At 42.7% G+C, this 17117-nt stretch overlaps 1 protein-coding gene across 3 annotated transcripts in view; it reads left to right on the top strand.

Annotated features, from left to right (window-relative positions):
- Positions 1–486: 486 nt before the first annotated feature.
- Positions 487–17117, top strand: part of LOC136963644 (uncharacterized) — a 92626-nt gene continuing 75995 nt past the window's right edge. For all 3 annotated transcript variants that reach the window (XM_067257800.1, XM_067257802.1, XM_067257801.1), the window contains exons 1-2: positions 487–728; positions 1651–1738. In XM_067257800.1, coding sequence (XP_067113901.1) covers positions 613–728; positions 1651–1738 — 204 coding nt within the window. In that variant the 5' untranslated portion in view covers positions 487–612. The remainder of the gene's footprint in view (positions 729–1650; positions 1739–17117) is intronic.

A 17117-nucleotide genomic window follows, 5' to 3' on the forward strand; every position in this document is an offset into this window, starting at 1 on the left:
CCAGTGGAGGCGCTGTCACGTACCACTAGCTAGTACTGTCATGTACCAGCGGAGGCACTGGCATGTACCACTAGCTACTGTCACGTACCAGTAGCTCCACTGGCACGTACCACTAGGTGCCAGTAGAGGCACTGGCATGTACCACTTGCTACTGTCACGTACCAGTGGAGGCACTGGCACGCCACTAGCCACTGTCACGTGCCAGTGGAGCCACTGGCATGTACCCCTAGCTACTGTCACGTACCACTCGCTCCACTGGCACGTACCACTAGCCACTGTCACGTACCACTCGCTCCACTGGCAGGTACCACTAGCTACAGTACAGTACAGTTTCGGTTCTAACTGCCTCTCCATCTTCAGCACCACCTGTCATTCCTACTTCTATGACGAAAATGATTAGGCTACTTGAATATGGCTATAGCTCCTCCCCTATTTCCCAGTGCCTCTTCTGCCGTCTGAGCCTCTGTAGTCAGGGCTGCCGGACACTGCAGAATTATGCCAAAACCTGTACGATACAGGACTGAATTGAACAATCTCATGTATTTACATTGAATAGGTTTACATGGAATATGTTCAATTCCCTGTCCTAATGCGCTTCGTTTTTGTGTCGTTATGTCAAACATTAGGAGACAAACTTCATGGCAGGAGGATATAGCCCGAAACTTTTCCAGACTGTTTCTGAGAAGTAAATCTCAGGATCACGAGAAAACAGACGAGGAGGATATCAGGTAAGAAACTATCATTAAAAATCATAACATCAACAAGGTTTTCTAAACGTTTTATGTATTTTCTCACGGGAGGCTACAGCTTTTTGCGACAATGTATTAAACAACTTTCGGTGTGAAATTAGACGACGATAGATCTTGGCATAAGACGCAAGTAGCCTTAGCAGTTAATGCACAGTGTGCTACTTCCTACATCTGAATCATATTGAAGACGTATATGTATTCAGTATTAACTATGTTTATTATCTTCATTTCCAAAATAATAATTCAAGCTAAAGTAAACAGCATCCTGATTATTAACGTGACAATCAAGCAGCGGCTGCGTCAACTGGCACAAATTCTGACCATCTGTCACCCTAAAGAAACAAATGTGTTGTTGTAACCCCCTCCACAGTCACAATGGCCCCATGCAAAACACAGCTTCCACTGGCTGTGATACAGGCTAGATAAAAGAGTATTTTAAATCAATTTGTATTGCAAGCCCAAGGCACAGAGAATGTCTCAAATAGAAATATCACACAACTGCGGCTCTGAAATGTATTTTACAAGCACAGGTACGGCTACAGTACCATTCACGTACAGTAGGAGGGCCAGAACTGTCTCTGATTGCTACACCTGCCTCAGGTACCACCTTTTGAGAACTGCAGCCCCCAGAGACTTGTGCAAACACAATACATCCCAAACAGGTTTATTCAGGTATTGTGGTTCTGCAAGGAGTTATGTCCAGCTGTCAAAGCTGTAGACAATGCACACTATCACAGTTTACAGTGGAAGTCCTATGCAAAAAAACAAGCTGCATAATATGGGATTGTGCAGGATCCAAAAATGACAAGAATGGCAATTACTCTGTTATTTTAGATAGTACTGCCAAGAGGATTGCATTTTATGGTGTAGCCAATGATCTATTGTTTTGGTTTTTATCCAGTCCCAATGGCCAGGAGAACGGAGTCTGCAACCTAAGCAGTGGGCCAAGTGATAGAGACCCATCTCTGCTACAGGAGCACCTACCCAAGGTACAAAACATACCCTACAGTAGCACCCCACTTCACTGCACAATAACACACAGAGGCCAAACCACTAAACCAGGCAGAAGTGGTCAGTATAGCTGTCCTAGATGTAGCTTCTGTGCCGTATGAGGAGAGAATGTAAACACAGACAGAAGCTGTAACATCAGCGTTACTGGAGCGGGGTGTCGAAGACAACAGGGAAATGCACGTGGCATCTGCTGAAATTTGTATGAGGGTTGCATAAGATGTGGCTCTAGGGCTGTCTTGAAGCTCTCAAACCCTGAGGCAGTGTGTGTTTTTGTGTGTGCCACTTTTTTGCCTATGTCTGAGTGAGCTGGTGAGTGTGTGCAAGTGTGTGTGCGTGTACAGTATGATAAAAAGTGAGCGTGCACGTATGATTCCAGAAGCTTTACATGGAATTTGACCAGGATACTGCCAAGTGTGGTTTTGCATGCAGAACTCATAATTACTACACTTTTTTGACTAATTATGGACACAGGCTCTGTCAATAGAATGTACAAAAGTTGTCAGCTTTCATAACCCCCCCTTTTGCACTTTTCTACTATTAAAATCAATGCCTTCCATTGAGCAGATTTACGAAGTAAGTCTTTGCTATGAAACTGGGTAAGGTAACAGGTAGCTATTTTGTCTATGTTGAATACAGTGTTATCTCTCAGCTCCTAAATTTGCTTGTAGGAGAACTGGCAGTCGGTGCTCCTGTGGGTTTGGTGCTCTCAACGTCATCGTTCAGACTGGTAGCTCTGTCACAGAATGAGCTCTTGCTCTACTCTATATACTCAGCCACTCAGCAGAGAGAGATGTGGTTATACTGTATAAGAGATCAAATGTCATCCCTGCTAAATCAGGCCAGCTCCCCCTTTGATGGGGGATATTAACCACAAGCAAGGCATTGACCTGGGAGAAAGTTGCAAATGAGTGTGGTGCCCTTTCTTATTTTATTATGGCCTTCCAATAGTGTTGTGTGTGACTACAAGATAGTCCATTTGCACCAAGCTCACGTCAACATCTCATGTGACTAGTTGAGATGCATGTGTATATGTGTGTGTGTGTGCACGTGTGGGAGGGTGGGTATACTGCACTCTCATGACCAGGAGGAGCTATATTAGGAGCACTTAAAGACTCCAGAGTTTGGGAATGCTGCAGAGTCACAACTGCATGCATAACAACATCCATAACTTACATGAGTACTATTTCATTCCCATTCCCCTGAAATCCTCCAGCTCTTTTTCACACGGCCGTCCATCATGTCACTCAGCCTAAACATGTGGAAGTGGACCACTTTGTCATACGCTGATTTTGTCATATTTTCTCGTGTCACACTGTGCATATTTACAGTGGAAACAGCAGGCATTTACTGTGAAGACTGGAAAAATGTATAGTTTCTGGAACCTTTAAGAAATTGTGACCCATGATAACAAGAAATTATGAAACTCTGTCTCAGAGTGGCAAATCAGAAGCTAAAGTCAGGCATACTCTGCTCATTTTGCATGATTCTGTGTGCATTTCTTAGTGTGGTGTGATTTTGTATTTTTGGGGGGCTTGTGACCCTTTTCTGCTGGTAGAAAGATTGTTCTTGGAAAAATAGAAAAGTAGGTCAACAGCAACATTGAAAGGAGGCTGTTTTCCCCCTCAGTTTGTTGGCTTTGTCAGAAGGCCAAACAAGCAGAGAATGGGTTCATCAAAACACACAGTTCTTTCCCCCTCCTCTGACTTGCGGCTGGTACTCTAAGCGGTGAGAGCTAGGGAGAGAGTTAGAAGTAGCAAGGGACAGAGAGACTACAGTAGGCAGAGAGTGAGATGAAGGAAGAGAGGATGTGAACGAGGGCGTCTGTCTTATGGCGTGAATGTTTTCATTAGGCTGACTAGGTCTCAGTTTTGTACCTTCTTTTCTGAGGTGTGTCTTTGTTCTCCCGTTTTCAATACACAATAGATAGTGTTTTCTTTAAATATCAAGTACTAAAGTCGTGGCCAAAAGTATTGGCAGTGACATAATTTTCGCCCAAAAAAGCTTTTAAAACCTATTCAATGTGCATTATTGTTTTCCAGTATTCAATAGAAACGTGAAAACATTTTCCTCAAATACTGAACCAGCAAACTTTGCAAAACACAAAATTTGTCACTGACAAAACGTAAAGGGGTCATTGATTGCGAAACCGATTTTACCTTGTCATAGTTGAATAACGACAGTTCGGTGGGTGAAATGGGCATACAGTGAACCTCAAAGTCCATTGACACCTCTTTCCTATCTAAATCTCACAACTTGAAACTGCAGCTGTAAAACGATCGGTTTTGAAAAAGCTGTATTTGTGACGTCACAAATATAGCATCACCTTTGTCACGCCCCAACATTTACATACAGACCAGCCCTCTGGTGTTCTGGCCCAGGATCTCAGACACTAATTTAGCTGCGCGCTGCTCTGTGTAGTTCCACCCAAACAACAAAGGAGAAAGTTTGAAAGTTTTTAAAGTATATTGAAAATGGACCATCGTAAATCAGAATCAGAATTTGTGAGGTTTTGGTCCTGATGGACCTGATGGACCGCAGCCTTCTGCCAGGACCTGCACACCTCAGGGTCCTCGAGCTGTGCAGGTCCTCGAGGGTAGGCAGATTGCAGCCGATCGCCTTCTCAGCAGTGTGGATGATACGCTGCAGTCTGCTCTTGTCCTTGGCAGTGGCAGCAGCGTACCAGATGGTGATAGAAGAGGTGAGGATGGACTCAATGATGGCTGTGTAGAAGTGCACCATCATTGTCTTTGGCAGGTTGAATTTCTTCAGCTGCCGTAGGAAGTACATCCTCTGTTGTGCTTTTTTGGTGAGGGAGCTGATGTTCAGTTCCCACTTGAGGTCCTGGGAGAGGATGGTGCCCAGGAAGCGGAAGGACTCCACAGTGTTGACTGGGGAGTCGCACAGGGTGATGGGGGTGAGTGGGGCTGTATTCTTCCTGAAGTCCACAACCATCTCCACTGTCTTAAGAGCATTGGGCCTCATTCACCAATATCTTCCTAAGTTATTTCTTAAATTTGTTCTTAAGAAAGTTCCTAAGAGAAATCTACGTGTGATTCATGACGTGTTCTTAAACAGCAGAATTGTTCGCAGGTGTGTTCTTAGAATGATGAATCCCAATATTTCGTCAATTGAAAGCTTGTGCCCCGTTGCTCCTATTTAGCATAGTTAAACGCCCCGTTAATTCCCATAAAAGGGCATGATATGGCAGGGCCGTGTGCACACTCAGAGAAATGTCAAAACGACGTGGTAAAGACGGTGGAGGCCTCGACAAAAGACAGAAAAACGTAATTTGCATAATTCTGAAGTGGAGGTACAGCTGCAAGAAGTTAGCGACAAACAACACATCACATTTAATAGCGTCAGCTGTGGATACAAAGCAGTAAATAAAACCGATGCATGCAATGCAATTACTCATGCAGTGAACGCTGTATCTGGATAAGTGCGCAGAACTGATGAAGTGAAATAAAATGGTTTAACTTTATTCTGAATTCTGAAGCAAAAAAACATATTTCAAAACAGCCTAGAAGACAGCTGACTGTTACAAAATATCCATGAGGACTGCTCTTGGTAGCTTAAAGCGTCCCAACAGGTACTCGTCACTCTCTGCAAATAAATCGGTATGGTCACGGACGATGCGTTCCCTCCTCGGGACGATCTGCAAAATTTTGCAGCAGCAATAAACACGCCATTGTGTGATGTTGTCTTAGTGTGCGGAATAAGACTACTTTGGGCCTATAAATACCGTGATAAGTCACTTATTATTGGATGGCAAGGTTCCCTGTTAACATAATTGATGTGAATTGAAGGCAAAGCAAGGCTAATTAATTTAAATAGGCCTAGCACAATTCATACACCATGGCAATTCAAAGTGCTTTACAAATGAGCAGAAGTGTAAGTGTAGTGTGTATTTATTAAAACAAACAAACATTTAATTATGTGTAAAATAATAAAAAATATTAGTTGCAACATAATAAAGGAGACAAAATATTCAATTTTAAATTAAAACGGATGAAAACGGTATAACTACTTATTTTTCGCAAACATGTCAGCTCTCAATTGTGCGTAATAGTGCTCTTGGGTGTGCGTACATTCTGTTCTTACCTAAAAATGCGTAAGTGGGGTTTAAGAGCAAATTTGTTCTTAAGAACATTTGGTGAATGAGGCCCATTGAGTTCTAAGTTGTTCTGGCTACACCAGGTCACCAGGTTGTCAGCTTCCCACCTGTAATCAGACCCGTCCCCGTCAGACATGAGCCCAATGAGGGTGGTGTCGTCCCCAAACTTCAGAAGTTTGACAGACGGATGACTGGAGGTGCAGCTGTTGGTGTACAGGGAGAACAGCAGAGGGGAAAGGACGCAGCCCTGAGGATATCCGGTGCTGATGGACCGGGAGTCAGAGACTTGTGTTCCCAGCTTAACGCACTGCTTCCTGTCAGACAGGAACTCTGTGATCCACCTGCAGATGGATTCGGGCACGTTCAGCTGGGAGAGCTTGTCCTGAATCAGGGCGGGGATGATGGTGTTGAAGGCAGAGCTGAAGTCCACAAATAAGATCCTGGCCTAGGATGCTGTGGAGTCCAGGTGCTGTAGGATGAAGTGGAGGGCCATGTTAAGGGAGTCAGTTGGCTGAGCGGTGAGGGAGTCGGGCTAGTAATCGGAAGGTTGCCAGTTCGATTCCCGGTCATGCCAACTGACGTTGTGTCCTTGGGCAAGGCACTTCACCGTACTTGCCTCGGGGGAATGTCCCTGTACTTACTGTAAGTCGCTCTGGATAAGAGTGTCTGCTAAAAATGACTAAATGTTAACAGCGTCATCCACAGATCTGTTGGCTCTGTAGGCAAACTGCAGTGGGTCCAGGAAAGGGTCTGTGATGGATTTGAGGTGTGCCAGCACAAGGCGCTCAAAAGACTTCATTACCACAAAGGTCAGGGCAACGGGTCTGTAGTCATTGAGTCCTGTTGGCCTTGGCTTTTTGGGCACATGGATGATGGTGGAGGACTTGAGACAGGCTGGCACATGGCATTAGGGGTGTCATGATACCAACATTGCCGTAGTTGGTGCCAATACCAGTAAAATAACACGATTCTCGATGCCGATTTCGATACCAAATTTAAAAAAAAGGTTTTTCTAAGATTCCATGTACTTGAACTTCTTTATTAACCCCTAAAGGAGTAGCGTCGCACATATGTGATCGTTCGAATGGGGGTCTCACAGCGTAACGTCTCACATCTGCGATTTTGAACATTCCAACTGAATATTTTCCGATAGACAAAAACTATGCGACAAACGCTTTAGTATGGCTTCAACATGTACTAATGAGAAGGCTAACAAGTAACACTAGCATGGTAGTAGCATTGCTACGAGTATTATGCCAGCTAATTTAGCCAGGAAGCTAACGAAAGCTAGCTAGCTACTGTTTCGGATAAATAAGTTGCGCTGTGGGGACCGTCGGAAATATTTAGAACTCATACATCTAAAATACTAGAAAAATATCAAAATGTCAAAACAAGACATAAAAACATGTGCAATATAGCATAGAACAACATAATAAAGTGCAATTAATGCTCATAGTGCAACAAGTACTGGAACACTGAAAAGTATGCTGCCCCCATCAGTTCTGGAAGAGGCGCAGCACCTATGCTGCTAACACTGGCATCGTCGCTAACAGTGCGTTCACACTGCAGCGGAGCGGGCGGCGCGCGGCGTCTGCTTCCAATTCATTTTCAATGAAACCAGGCGTTGACGCTCGCGTAGGGCATTGTGGGAAGGCGAGCGGAGCGTTGCAAGTTGGATTTTCTCAACTTTATGTAAATGAGGAGCGTGAAAACGCTAGCGTTGGCCAATCGGATTGGTTTCTTGTTTCTTGTAACGTAGCAACCGTTGGTCATGATAAACATTTCTAAGTTTCACAATTTCAAGATGGAGGAGAAACTTTTCGTAAGTGTCTGCACACCCAGTTCTGTTCAGAACTAAGTTACTAATGTGACGAGCCTGAATTTAAAGATTACATTAAACTAATAATGCTTGGTGCATGGTTGCCGATGTCGTCATTGTTCCTAGTGTGTTTTATATAGCCTACTTTTAAATTCAGTCTTGTCACATTACGTGACTGTTCTGTGCCACTGCTAGCTCTCTAGCCCAGCCTACAAACGACTGGTTGAGTGACCGGTGGCGTAACATGTATTCTACTGTAATCTTGCACTAGTAAAATCTTGCACTTACATAAATGTTGTGTAAAAGTGGGATTTTTATCGATATTGTGAATACATGAACCCAAATCTGCACGCTTGGCCATGACTACAACAGTGACCTTCGAGAACTACAACTCTGTATTAACTTGTCTAACACGCCCCCGAGCGTGGTGTACTGTGGGAAGGCAAGCGATGCAGAGCGTTAAAAAACACTGCAGTGTGAACGCAGCGTTGCTGTGCCTACGGTGCTTCAAAAAATGGGCATCGTATGTGTTTTGTCATTTTAGAACCGGAAGGTGTCGGTAGTCACAGCCTGATGTCACAGCCTCTGTGAGTTCATCCAGACTATTGGTAGCAGTCGTGAACATATCCCAGTGTTAAATTGATCGTAGAGTCCATCGTACGATGGATCTTAGTTGTACGGGCCGTTTCCCGAAACCATCGTAGCTAAAGAGGCACTTGAAAATCCTCGTAGATTAACGAGAGCTCCAGACCAGTCGTAGATCGCTAAGTGCATCGTAGCACAGAGACTCAGTGGAGACACACGTAGGCCGACCATGAAAACTACATAACTACTGGGATATTTCTTAGTGAACCATACAAGTTTAAGTGCCGAAAAAATATCAGAATCCGGTTTTTTCTCAAGTAAATTTAGGTTACACAAAATAATTTGATTTGGTGTGTTTGCCGCATGCAATGAAGGTATTTAAAAAACAAATGTCAGTCTTATTCAAAATACTATAAAATTTAAATATGGCTGTTGTAATGTGCAATAGTAACTAGAAATGCATTAACGTAATGCTTTTACAAGTACAATAACACAACAACAATTGAACATTGAAGATGTTTATTAGAATTATAGGGCTGGTAACACGCCAAGCCCGGTGGATGAAGAGGCTGGTGGCAGAGCCGAGCCTGATGTTAGGAGATGGTGGTGCCCAGGAAATGGAAAGACTCCACAGGGTTGACTGGGAAGTCACACAGGGTGAAGGGGCTGGGAGGGAGTGAAAACTCATACAAAAATCATAAAAGCCATTGAAGATAGCCTAAGTCCTGCACCGCAGACTTGTCCCCTCTGGTTGTGGGGAATTGGATGTGGTCTGGGATGTGGCAAAGTAATGCAGTTGTGACAGCCTGCACAGATCTTGACACTGAGGCTTTGGAGAGCCCATGTCCATCTCCAATAACCTCCAGAAAACTGCCAGTGGCATAGAACCTTAACACTGCCAGTAGTTGGGTTGCAGGGGTCAGTGCAAAGGACCTCCTTGTTAGCCTCTGCATGTCTGCTTCTATGTGGTTCAGGAGCAGCATGATATTTATGATGTCATCTGACATATCTTACATAATGAGTATAATTGATCAACCGTCAATTAAAGTAGAGTTGATTATTCATGTCAGAAACAATGATTCAATGTTGAAGACGGGGTATTCATTACTTATGTGTTTGTCATTTGTCACAATGTCATTTGTGGCCAATATGTGAGAATTATGAGATTGCAAACATGGTCTTGGAAAGCTGTTGCAAGCAAGATTGTAGATCTAGTCAGCACTAGAAAATAAGACAGTAAATATGTTGGATTGAGATGCTTGTATTTGTACATTGAATTATTTTGGCTGCTAGCTGGGACATGCCATGTGTGATACCATTTATATGCATTTTTTTTAACCTTGTAGTTCAATCAAGTAGTAAATATATGACTCATATATATATATATATTTGCCTATGGAAAGTGGAGTAGCCTACCAAGAAGAGTTAAAAACCAAGGCACAAGTAATTTGAGAAATAGTTGTTTTAGTGGAGTTTGTTCTCCCTGCTCCTGCTCCTCACATGGATCTATAAGCTAAACATGTAAGGATTGGACAGGCAACATTGAATATATGATACAATACAGAATAAACATTGTATGCTTAGGCTATAAGGTAACCTAAATGTGACACTACCTTGTTGATTGGGAAGAAGAATAGGCACAGAAATGGAGGTCCTTGTGAACTTAATCTCTTCAAACAAGAGCTTCCTCACCTCAATTTGGAGACAAGCCCACTTAATTTCCAAGACCTCCTATTGGTATTTAGCATCCTAGCATCCTGTGGCGCTGATTGCAGGGTCCTAACACCGGTGTAAAACTCAGATGCAGCATAGTTTGCACGTTCACTATTGTCTTTGCCTTCATGTAGCATCATACAATGTACATTGAAAAATACTCAAATAAGTAGCCTATAATAAATGTAAAGTTTTTTGTAGCGACAGAAAATATTTTTTGTGTACCGTAATACGTCAAATATTTTGGTTAACGTTTAAATTTTAAAGTCTTAAAGTTGCGTCAGAAGAATCACATTTCAGTACAATGGACAGCGTCTTGTTAAGTGCAACTTAAGAGACACGTACGATGGTTCTCCTTAAGAGCATGTTCGGGAAACGCACGTAAGAAATAACGATGGATCGTTATTTTGATCGTAGAGAACCCTCGTAACAGCTACGATCCAATGTTATCGGGAAACGCAGCCCAGGCTAGTGGGAATGCTGACACTTTTCATAATCTTCCCAAGGAAACAGACACTCAACGGGCATTGCTGATGTTTTTCTATGAGAAGATCCCTGTGAAGTTTGACACTCATTTATTCATTTGCTCGAACCATTTCACCAAAGACAGTTTTGAATGAAAACCTTGGACAATTTAAAAAGGATTTGCTAAACCGCTGTTGCTGAAAAGAGGTGCTGTTCCAACCATATGCTCATCACAAACGCAAGCTGTAAGTAACTTACAGTTGGCCTAATAGCAATGCTAACGTCTCCTGTATCTAGCATAGGTAGAATGCTAAATACGTTTCTAAACACATCAACATAGCTCTACCGTACTTAGCAAATGACTCTAGCTAGCTTAGCTGTAGTCAGCATTAGAAGGGAAGCTTCCGAAAAAATAGCCAGAAAACTAATAGCAGTCTAGCCTATTGCTAACGCCTGTCTAGATTATCTATTTTAAAGAACTGGAGAAAGGCAGGTGCTAGATACAGGATACGTTAGCATTACTAATAACTGTTACCGACAAAATCATACTACAGCTTGCGGTCGTGATGAACGTAAGGTCGGAACGCACCTCTTTTACTAGCCTGGGTGCCAGCCAAACTAAGACCGCCCACAAAAAAAATTGTCTGGAAGTTGGGTCTGGGGTCGCTCGGTTGGGGAAAAACTATGTCCGAACAACAGCTGTTCGGACCAATTAAATTGTCAGGGCGGGCTTTATACGATGATGGACAGATGATCAACAGTAACGTAATCAACCACATCACCAAAGAGCGCTTGGGTTGAATTTGTTTTCAACAAACAACATACTATGTTGCTCTGATTGGTTGTAGGTCTATCCAATTGAGTGAAGAGGCATTTTTATCCGGGTTCGGTTGAAACACGCCCCATACTCATAGCCCAACGGAGCGGTATCAGACTCATATTCTTACTAGAATTATGAGTATGACAGCGTCAGGCTACTCTTTTACAGCTTCATAGCAAATCCCGCTTTACATTGTCCCAGGTTTTCAAAACCGTCCTTGGTGAAATGGTTTGCGCAAATGTGTCGAGGGTCGAACTTCACAGGGATCTTCTACGCTAGACAAACATCAGCCATGCCCGTGTAGTCAATGTTAGCTAGACTCATCTCCCAGATAGCAAGTTGATTCCACGCCGGATCTGGCCCAAATGCCCAAAGCATTCGGCCAAGATCCGTAAAACGGAGTTGGGCCGTATCTTTTTGCAACACGGCCAAATGATGCGTTTTACGAACAGGGACAGGACTGGCCCAGACCCGTAAAGCGGATTGTCCCGTATTGCAAAAGGACACCGGCCCGGCTCCGTATTACGGATTAATTCATCAAGTAAAATGGCCCATGCAGTTGCTGCCAGTTATTTAATTCAGAGCATTGAAAACATAAAACAGATGTCACAGAGCAAATAATACCGTCAAATGTTTTTGCATCTTAAAGGTCACGACATGCTTTTTTTGGATGCTTTTATATAGGCCTTAGTGGTCCCCTAATACTGTATCTGAAGTCTCTTTCCCAAAATTCAGCCTTGGTGCACAATTACAGCCACTACGAGCAGTCCCACAATGAGCTTTCCTCAAGACGCGCTGTTTCTGTGTCTGTAGCTTTAAATGCTAATGAGGAGGAGAGGCGGCACCATGCGCTAATGTTTACAATGGATGTATCGCAATGGCTCGTAGCCCCTTGCTGTAAGATGCCTCGAATTTGCTAATTCTCATCCGATCACCCTGGTTTGCAGAGGTGCACACTCATAGTCATTTCAATGAGGGGAAAGGCGGATATCGCGCGCGCCATAACACCAATAGCAGAACGGTTATCCAAATAACAAAGAACATTTACATTTACATTTTACAGCTATACACTGTTAGCTGCAGAGTTACAGCCACATTCTAAGGGTAGCAAGCTAGGTAACCATATACAGTAAAGCAACAAAATGATATAGCGTTAGTTAACTTACTTGTCCGACGTTTGTAGCTGGACCAAGGAGAGTTACATTTACATTTAGTTATTTAGCAGACGCTCTTATCCAGAGCGACTTACAGTAAGTACAGGGACATTCCCCCGAGGCAAGTAGGGTGAAGTGCCTTGCCCAAGGACACAATGTCATTTTGCACAGCCGGGAATCGAACTGGCAACCTTATGATTACTAGCCCAATTCCCTAACCGCTCAGCCACCTGACTCCCATGATATAATAATACTGATTAAGAATTTAATTTCAGCAAGGCCAGCTTTGTATTGGCTCAAGTTGAGGAAACAGATCGTTGCTGAAATGTTTGGTGCAGACATACAAAACTTTGGGAAGTTGTGTCGGCGCATTTCCAGAGAAAATAAAATGAAGACACTGGGTCTTCAGAGGCTCGGATGAAGGAACTGTAAAAATACTTTTGTTTTCCTTTGTACATCCAAACTGAGCAAATGTAATGCTTGTTCGTTTGCAAGCCATGATGTCTCTGGAGGATAAAAACACTTGCATGGTCCTCAGTTTCTTATGGGCGGGCCAGATTCTCTGGGCGGGCAAAGCAGAGAGAGGGGAGGTAACCTTCCTCCTTGTGACGTCACAAGGAGAGGATTTTCAAACCGAGCGTTTGAGCTTTCATTTTCTCAAAGGCAGGGCTTGGTTTACACCTATCGAAATTTCTAGCCACTGGGGGACCAAAGGCAGGCTAGGGAAACTCATATTAATGTTAAATAACCTCCTAAAGTGAAGTTTTCATGTCATGTGACCTTTAATATTCAAACTCCATGTTGTAAACAGTTGACTTACATAAGAAATAAAATCTCAAAAGTCCTGCATACTTTTCAAAAGGTTGCATTTTTATTTAAGAAATAATAAAAATTAAGTAAAACATTAAGTACAATAAAGTATAACATGTATAAAATATAAAATGTATGTATACATGTCACATGTACTCAGACATGTAGAGGGATGTATACATATACATCCCTCTACATGTCTGAGTTCATCAAGGAAGCTGGAGCAGTAGATGACCTGTGGTAAATTAAGGTAAGAGTACTTTACACCCATATAATACAATTTTTATACACAAAGTAACATAACATTTTCCATTGGCTGTGTTTGGAATTAAAGGTATTCACTTTGTTAAAAAAATAAAACAGAAAAAAAAAGTATAACACTTAAACACCTGCTGCGTTCCCTACATCCACCCCCACGGTCAGATGCATGTTTGAACCATCGTATAGTGTGCTTAATGATTTCGGTGTCTGTGGCACCATTGCAGACACTGCACCTCCTCACTGCACCTGTACAAAAATTACCGACACTCACACCCAAACAGTGCCTATTTACCTATACATCAACTCAAAATAATGAAAAGAAGATTTTGTGGGAACCAATTTTCTACTCATGCATGAGTACAGCCTTTGCCTTCATTTGTCAAAACCTTTTTTTGCCAACCCTAACCCTTGGCAACACTGCTGGAAAACATGTGGGCCAGGATGTTCCAAGTCACCTTTTTAGTGTCCTGTCCCCCTATTGAAGGTAGGACTGCAATCTGTTGTATGAAAAACAAATATTAGGAAACCATCACTGGAATTACTCTTTTTTTAAATAAGATCACAGTGATATGCACTCTGAGCAAAATAGTTAAATGAAAAGACAGACTGAAAACTGAAATACTGTCAACATGACCAACTAAAGATTGAGCATAAGTAAATGAGTTGAGACAGTTTTACACAAACCACACAAATATGTAACAATGGAGCTTACCACTACATGGGATTGGTCCAATCCCAGACCTTGCCACTCGGCATGTCGGTGTAAACAGGCGAACACCATCCCCTGTGCACCCACTTATATTTACATTACATTTACATTTAGTCATTTAGCAGACGCTCTTATCCAGAGCGACTTACAGTAAGTACAGGGACATTCCCCCCCGAGGCAAGTAGGGTAAAGTGCCTTGCCCAAGGACACAACGTCATTTGGCGTGGCCGGTTTCGAACCAACAACCTTCTGATTAATAGCCCGAATCTCTAACCGCTCAGCCATCTGACCCATATAATCCCCTGGAGAGGAAGCCCTAGGACGTGGTGGAGGTGGATTCATTGAAGTTCCAGGTCGTGGAAGAGGGTTTAGGGGAGTTATAGGTGGTGGTGGGGCCTGGTAGGACAGTGACACAGATGGACACTGCAGAGCTGGCTGGGGGGTTGCCTTCTGTGAGACAGGCTCATTACTTTCCTCCCCATCAGTGTCACCAAATAAAGGCCTGAATTAAAATAAACAAGACCAAACAGATCATTTAGTTTTCAATGTTTGAGTGGAACAAAAAAGGTTTTTCTGTCATGCTGAAACTAACCTTGGCTTGATTTTTCTCCATGGTCTGATATCATCCTCAGACTTTAAGTCCGACTTGTTGCAAGTCAGTGACTTCCTGAGTGACTGTCTTTCTGACAAATACTCATCTAGAACATAAACACTGACTGATGTGAAGCACGGAGACAGACTCCAAGGGAGAAGGTAAGCCGAAGGGTTTTAATAGCGCCTCTTGGTACAAAACCAAACATTAAAGAAAACAAAGTTATGTCGGCGTGTCTCTTCTTCAAGGGTCTTTGCCTCTGGCCCTCCTGGCTCATTCGTTGGTCTCTTCTCTCCTTACGGCGAGTCTGTGTAGCATAAAAACCACGTCAACCACCATATCACCCCTTGTTGTCCCCTTTTGTACTCACCAGGAGTGGGGTAGATGAGCAACAGGTGTGCCTCGTTGAGGCTTTGCTTCGGTAACGAGGCCAACGGGCTGCCAGGCCCATGGCTGACAAGGCCCCCTTGTCACACTGATCAAAACATGTGTTTACTGACACATTTGACCTAAAATTGTGAACTCAAAATGGGATTATAGACTAGCCTATATTTTGTCTGTGAACACAAGGCAATTGGTTGCGAATTACCACACCAAAAGTGCCAGTGTCAGTTTGTTTTATGCTACCTAGAGTATATTGTTTCTTCTTTGAAACAAGAGAAACTTTCTCATAAGTTTCTATCACTGACAACAGTGTTGTTCAAATGTGTTTTATCACAGGCATAGAGAAATGTGACGCCACTCTGACGCCGTATTGGGATGCATGTAAGATGGCTGAGCGGGGTCAGATGGCTGAGCGGTTAGGGAGTTGGGCTATTAATCAGAAGGTTGTTGGTTCGATTCCTGGCCTGCAAAATGATGTTGCGTCCTTGGGCAAGGCACTTCACCCTACTTCCCTCGGGGAGAATGTCCCTGTACTTACTGTAAGTCGCTCTGGATAAGAGCGTCTGATAAATGACTAAATGTAAATGTAATGTCTGAAAGGGTAGCTCATACTGTATTGGTGAAGTGTCAGTCCTTACTTGCTCATATAAACATAAAAAGCCACTTTTATGTTACATACTACAAGTTTTCAGAACTGTGCAGTCATGTTGTTCCCAGTCCTCTCCAGGCTCTTCTCTTCATCTGACTGCTCTATTTATTCTGTCATCAGTGGTGTAGCATGGCCAAAATGATGCTCCATCACTGTACCAGTCAGATGGAACAACTGAAACAGTTTTGGTCTGAATACATTTTACCAAGGGATACATTCTGAAAGAGAAAAACAAAATGTCAGTCAGTCATTCCATTTGTATCCCAGTGAAGAGAAATAATATTGTATCTTTGCACTTGAACAAAGTCCAGGACCCTGCTTTCTTGTCTTACAATAGTGTAAAGGACCCAATTTGTTGTTGCCAAAACAATTCCCAGCTGGCACTAAAGTGCTTCCCTTTGTCAGTGGTGTTAGGAACGAGAGCATTATATAGGGTCTATATTATTTACATTTATTAATACATACATAATACATACATATATATAGCTTAATATTATATGATGATCATTAAAAAAAGATTTAAAAAAGATTATTTAAAGAAAAAAAAATATTTATATACAGTGATCAACAAAGGCTTGTGCGATAAAACAAAAATTGTAGGACAAGAATTAAGAAGACTGAACTTTTCCAAATGGACAATTAAGAAAATAAAGTTTCTAACAATTAGTAAAGTTTCAGAGCTGCTCTCTGCACCTGACATGGCTATGTGATGCGGTGTCATTATGTAATTATGCTCTACAGTGGCATCTGGTGGTGGATGTGGTGGTGGAGGGAGCCCCCCCCCCCCCCCCTTATCTAAACAAAATGTAACAAAATGTAACAAAAACTAGAGAGGGTACAATTTCTGGGGAAATAATAGGGTGTGCTTGCTTGCGTCGGTTGCAGATGGGTCCATTTAATATGAAACAAGCTGAATCCCCTTTGAGACAAGCTATTCTAACAATGTTGGCACCGGCAGTATTTTTCAGATGGAATCGCGATTCAAACAGTAACATCTGCTAACTGAAAATATGCCCCCAAACGCGACTTTAAGTCTAGAGCCCTGCGTGGAAAAGCTGAATTGTGCTACGAGCAAGCTAACTTAGCTTTTACGAGCTGTTGCTAGCCAAACTTCACTGAGGGGATTGTTTGAATGCGCCGGAAATTAAAAAACGTTTCTTTTGACATAAAGTTTAGGCTGTGGCATTGAAGACAGCGACGCACCACACAAGCTTTTAAATACATTATTTAATGTGACATTACTTACTGTACATGCAAGTCTTGAATTGCTTAAATGTATAAT

The sequence above is a fragment of the Osmerus mordax genome, chromosome 19, assembly GCF_038355195.1.
Source record: "Osmerus mordax isolate fOsmMor3 chromosome 19, fOsmMor3.pri, whole genome shotgun sequence".
Classification (NCBI taxonomy): Eukaryota; Metazoa; Chordata; class Actinopteri; order Osmeriformes; family Osmeridae; genus Osmerus; species Osmerus mordax.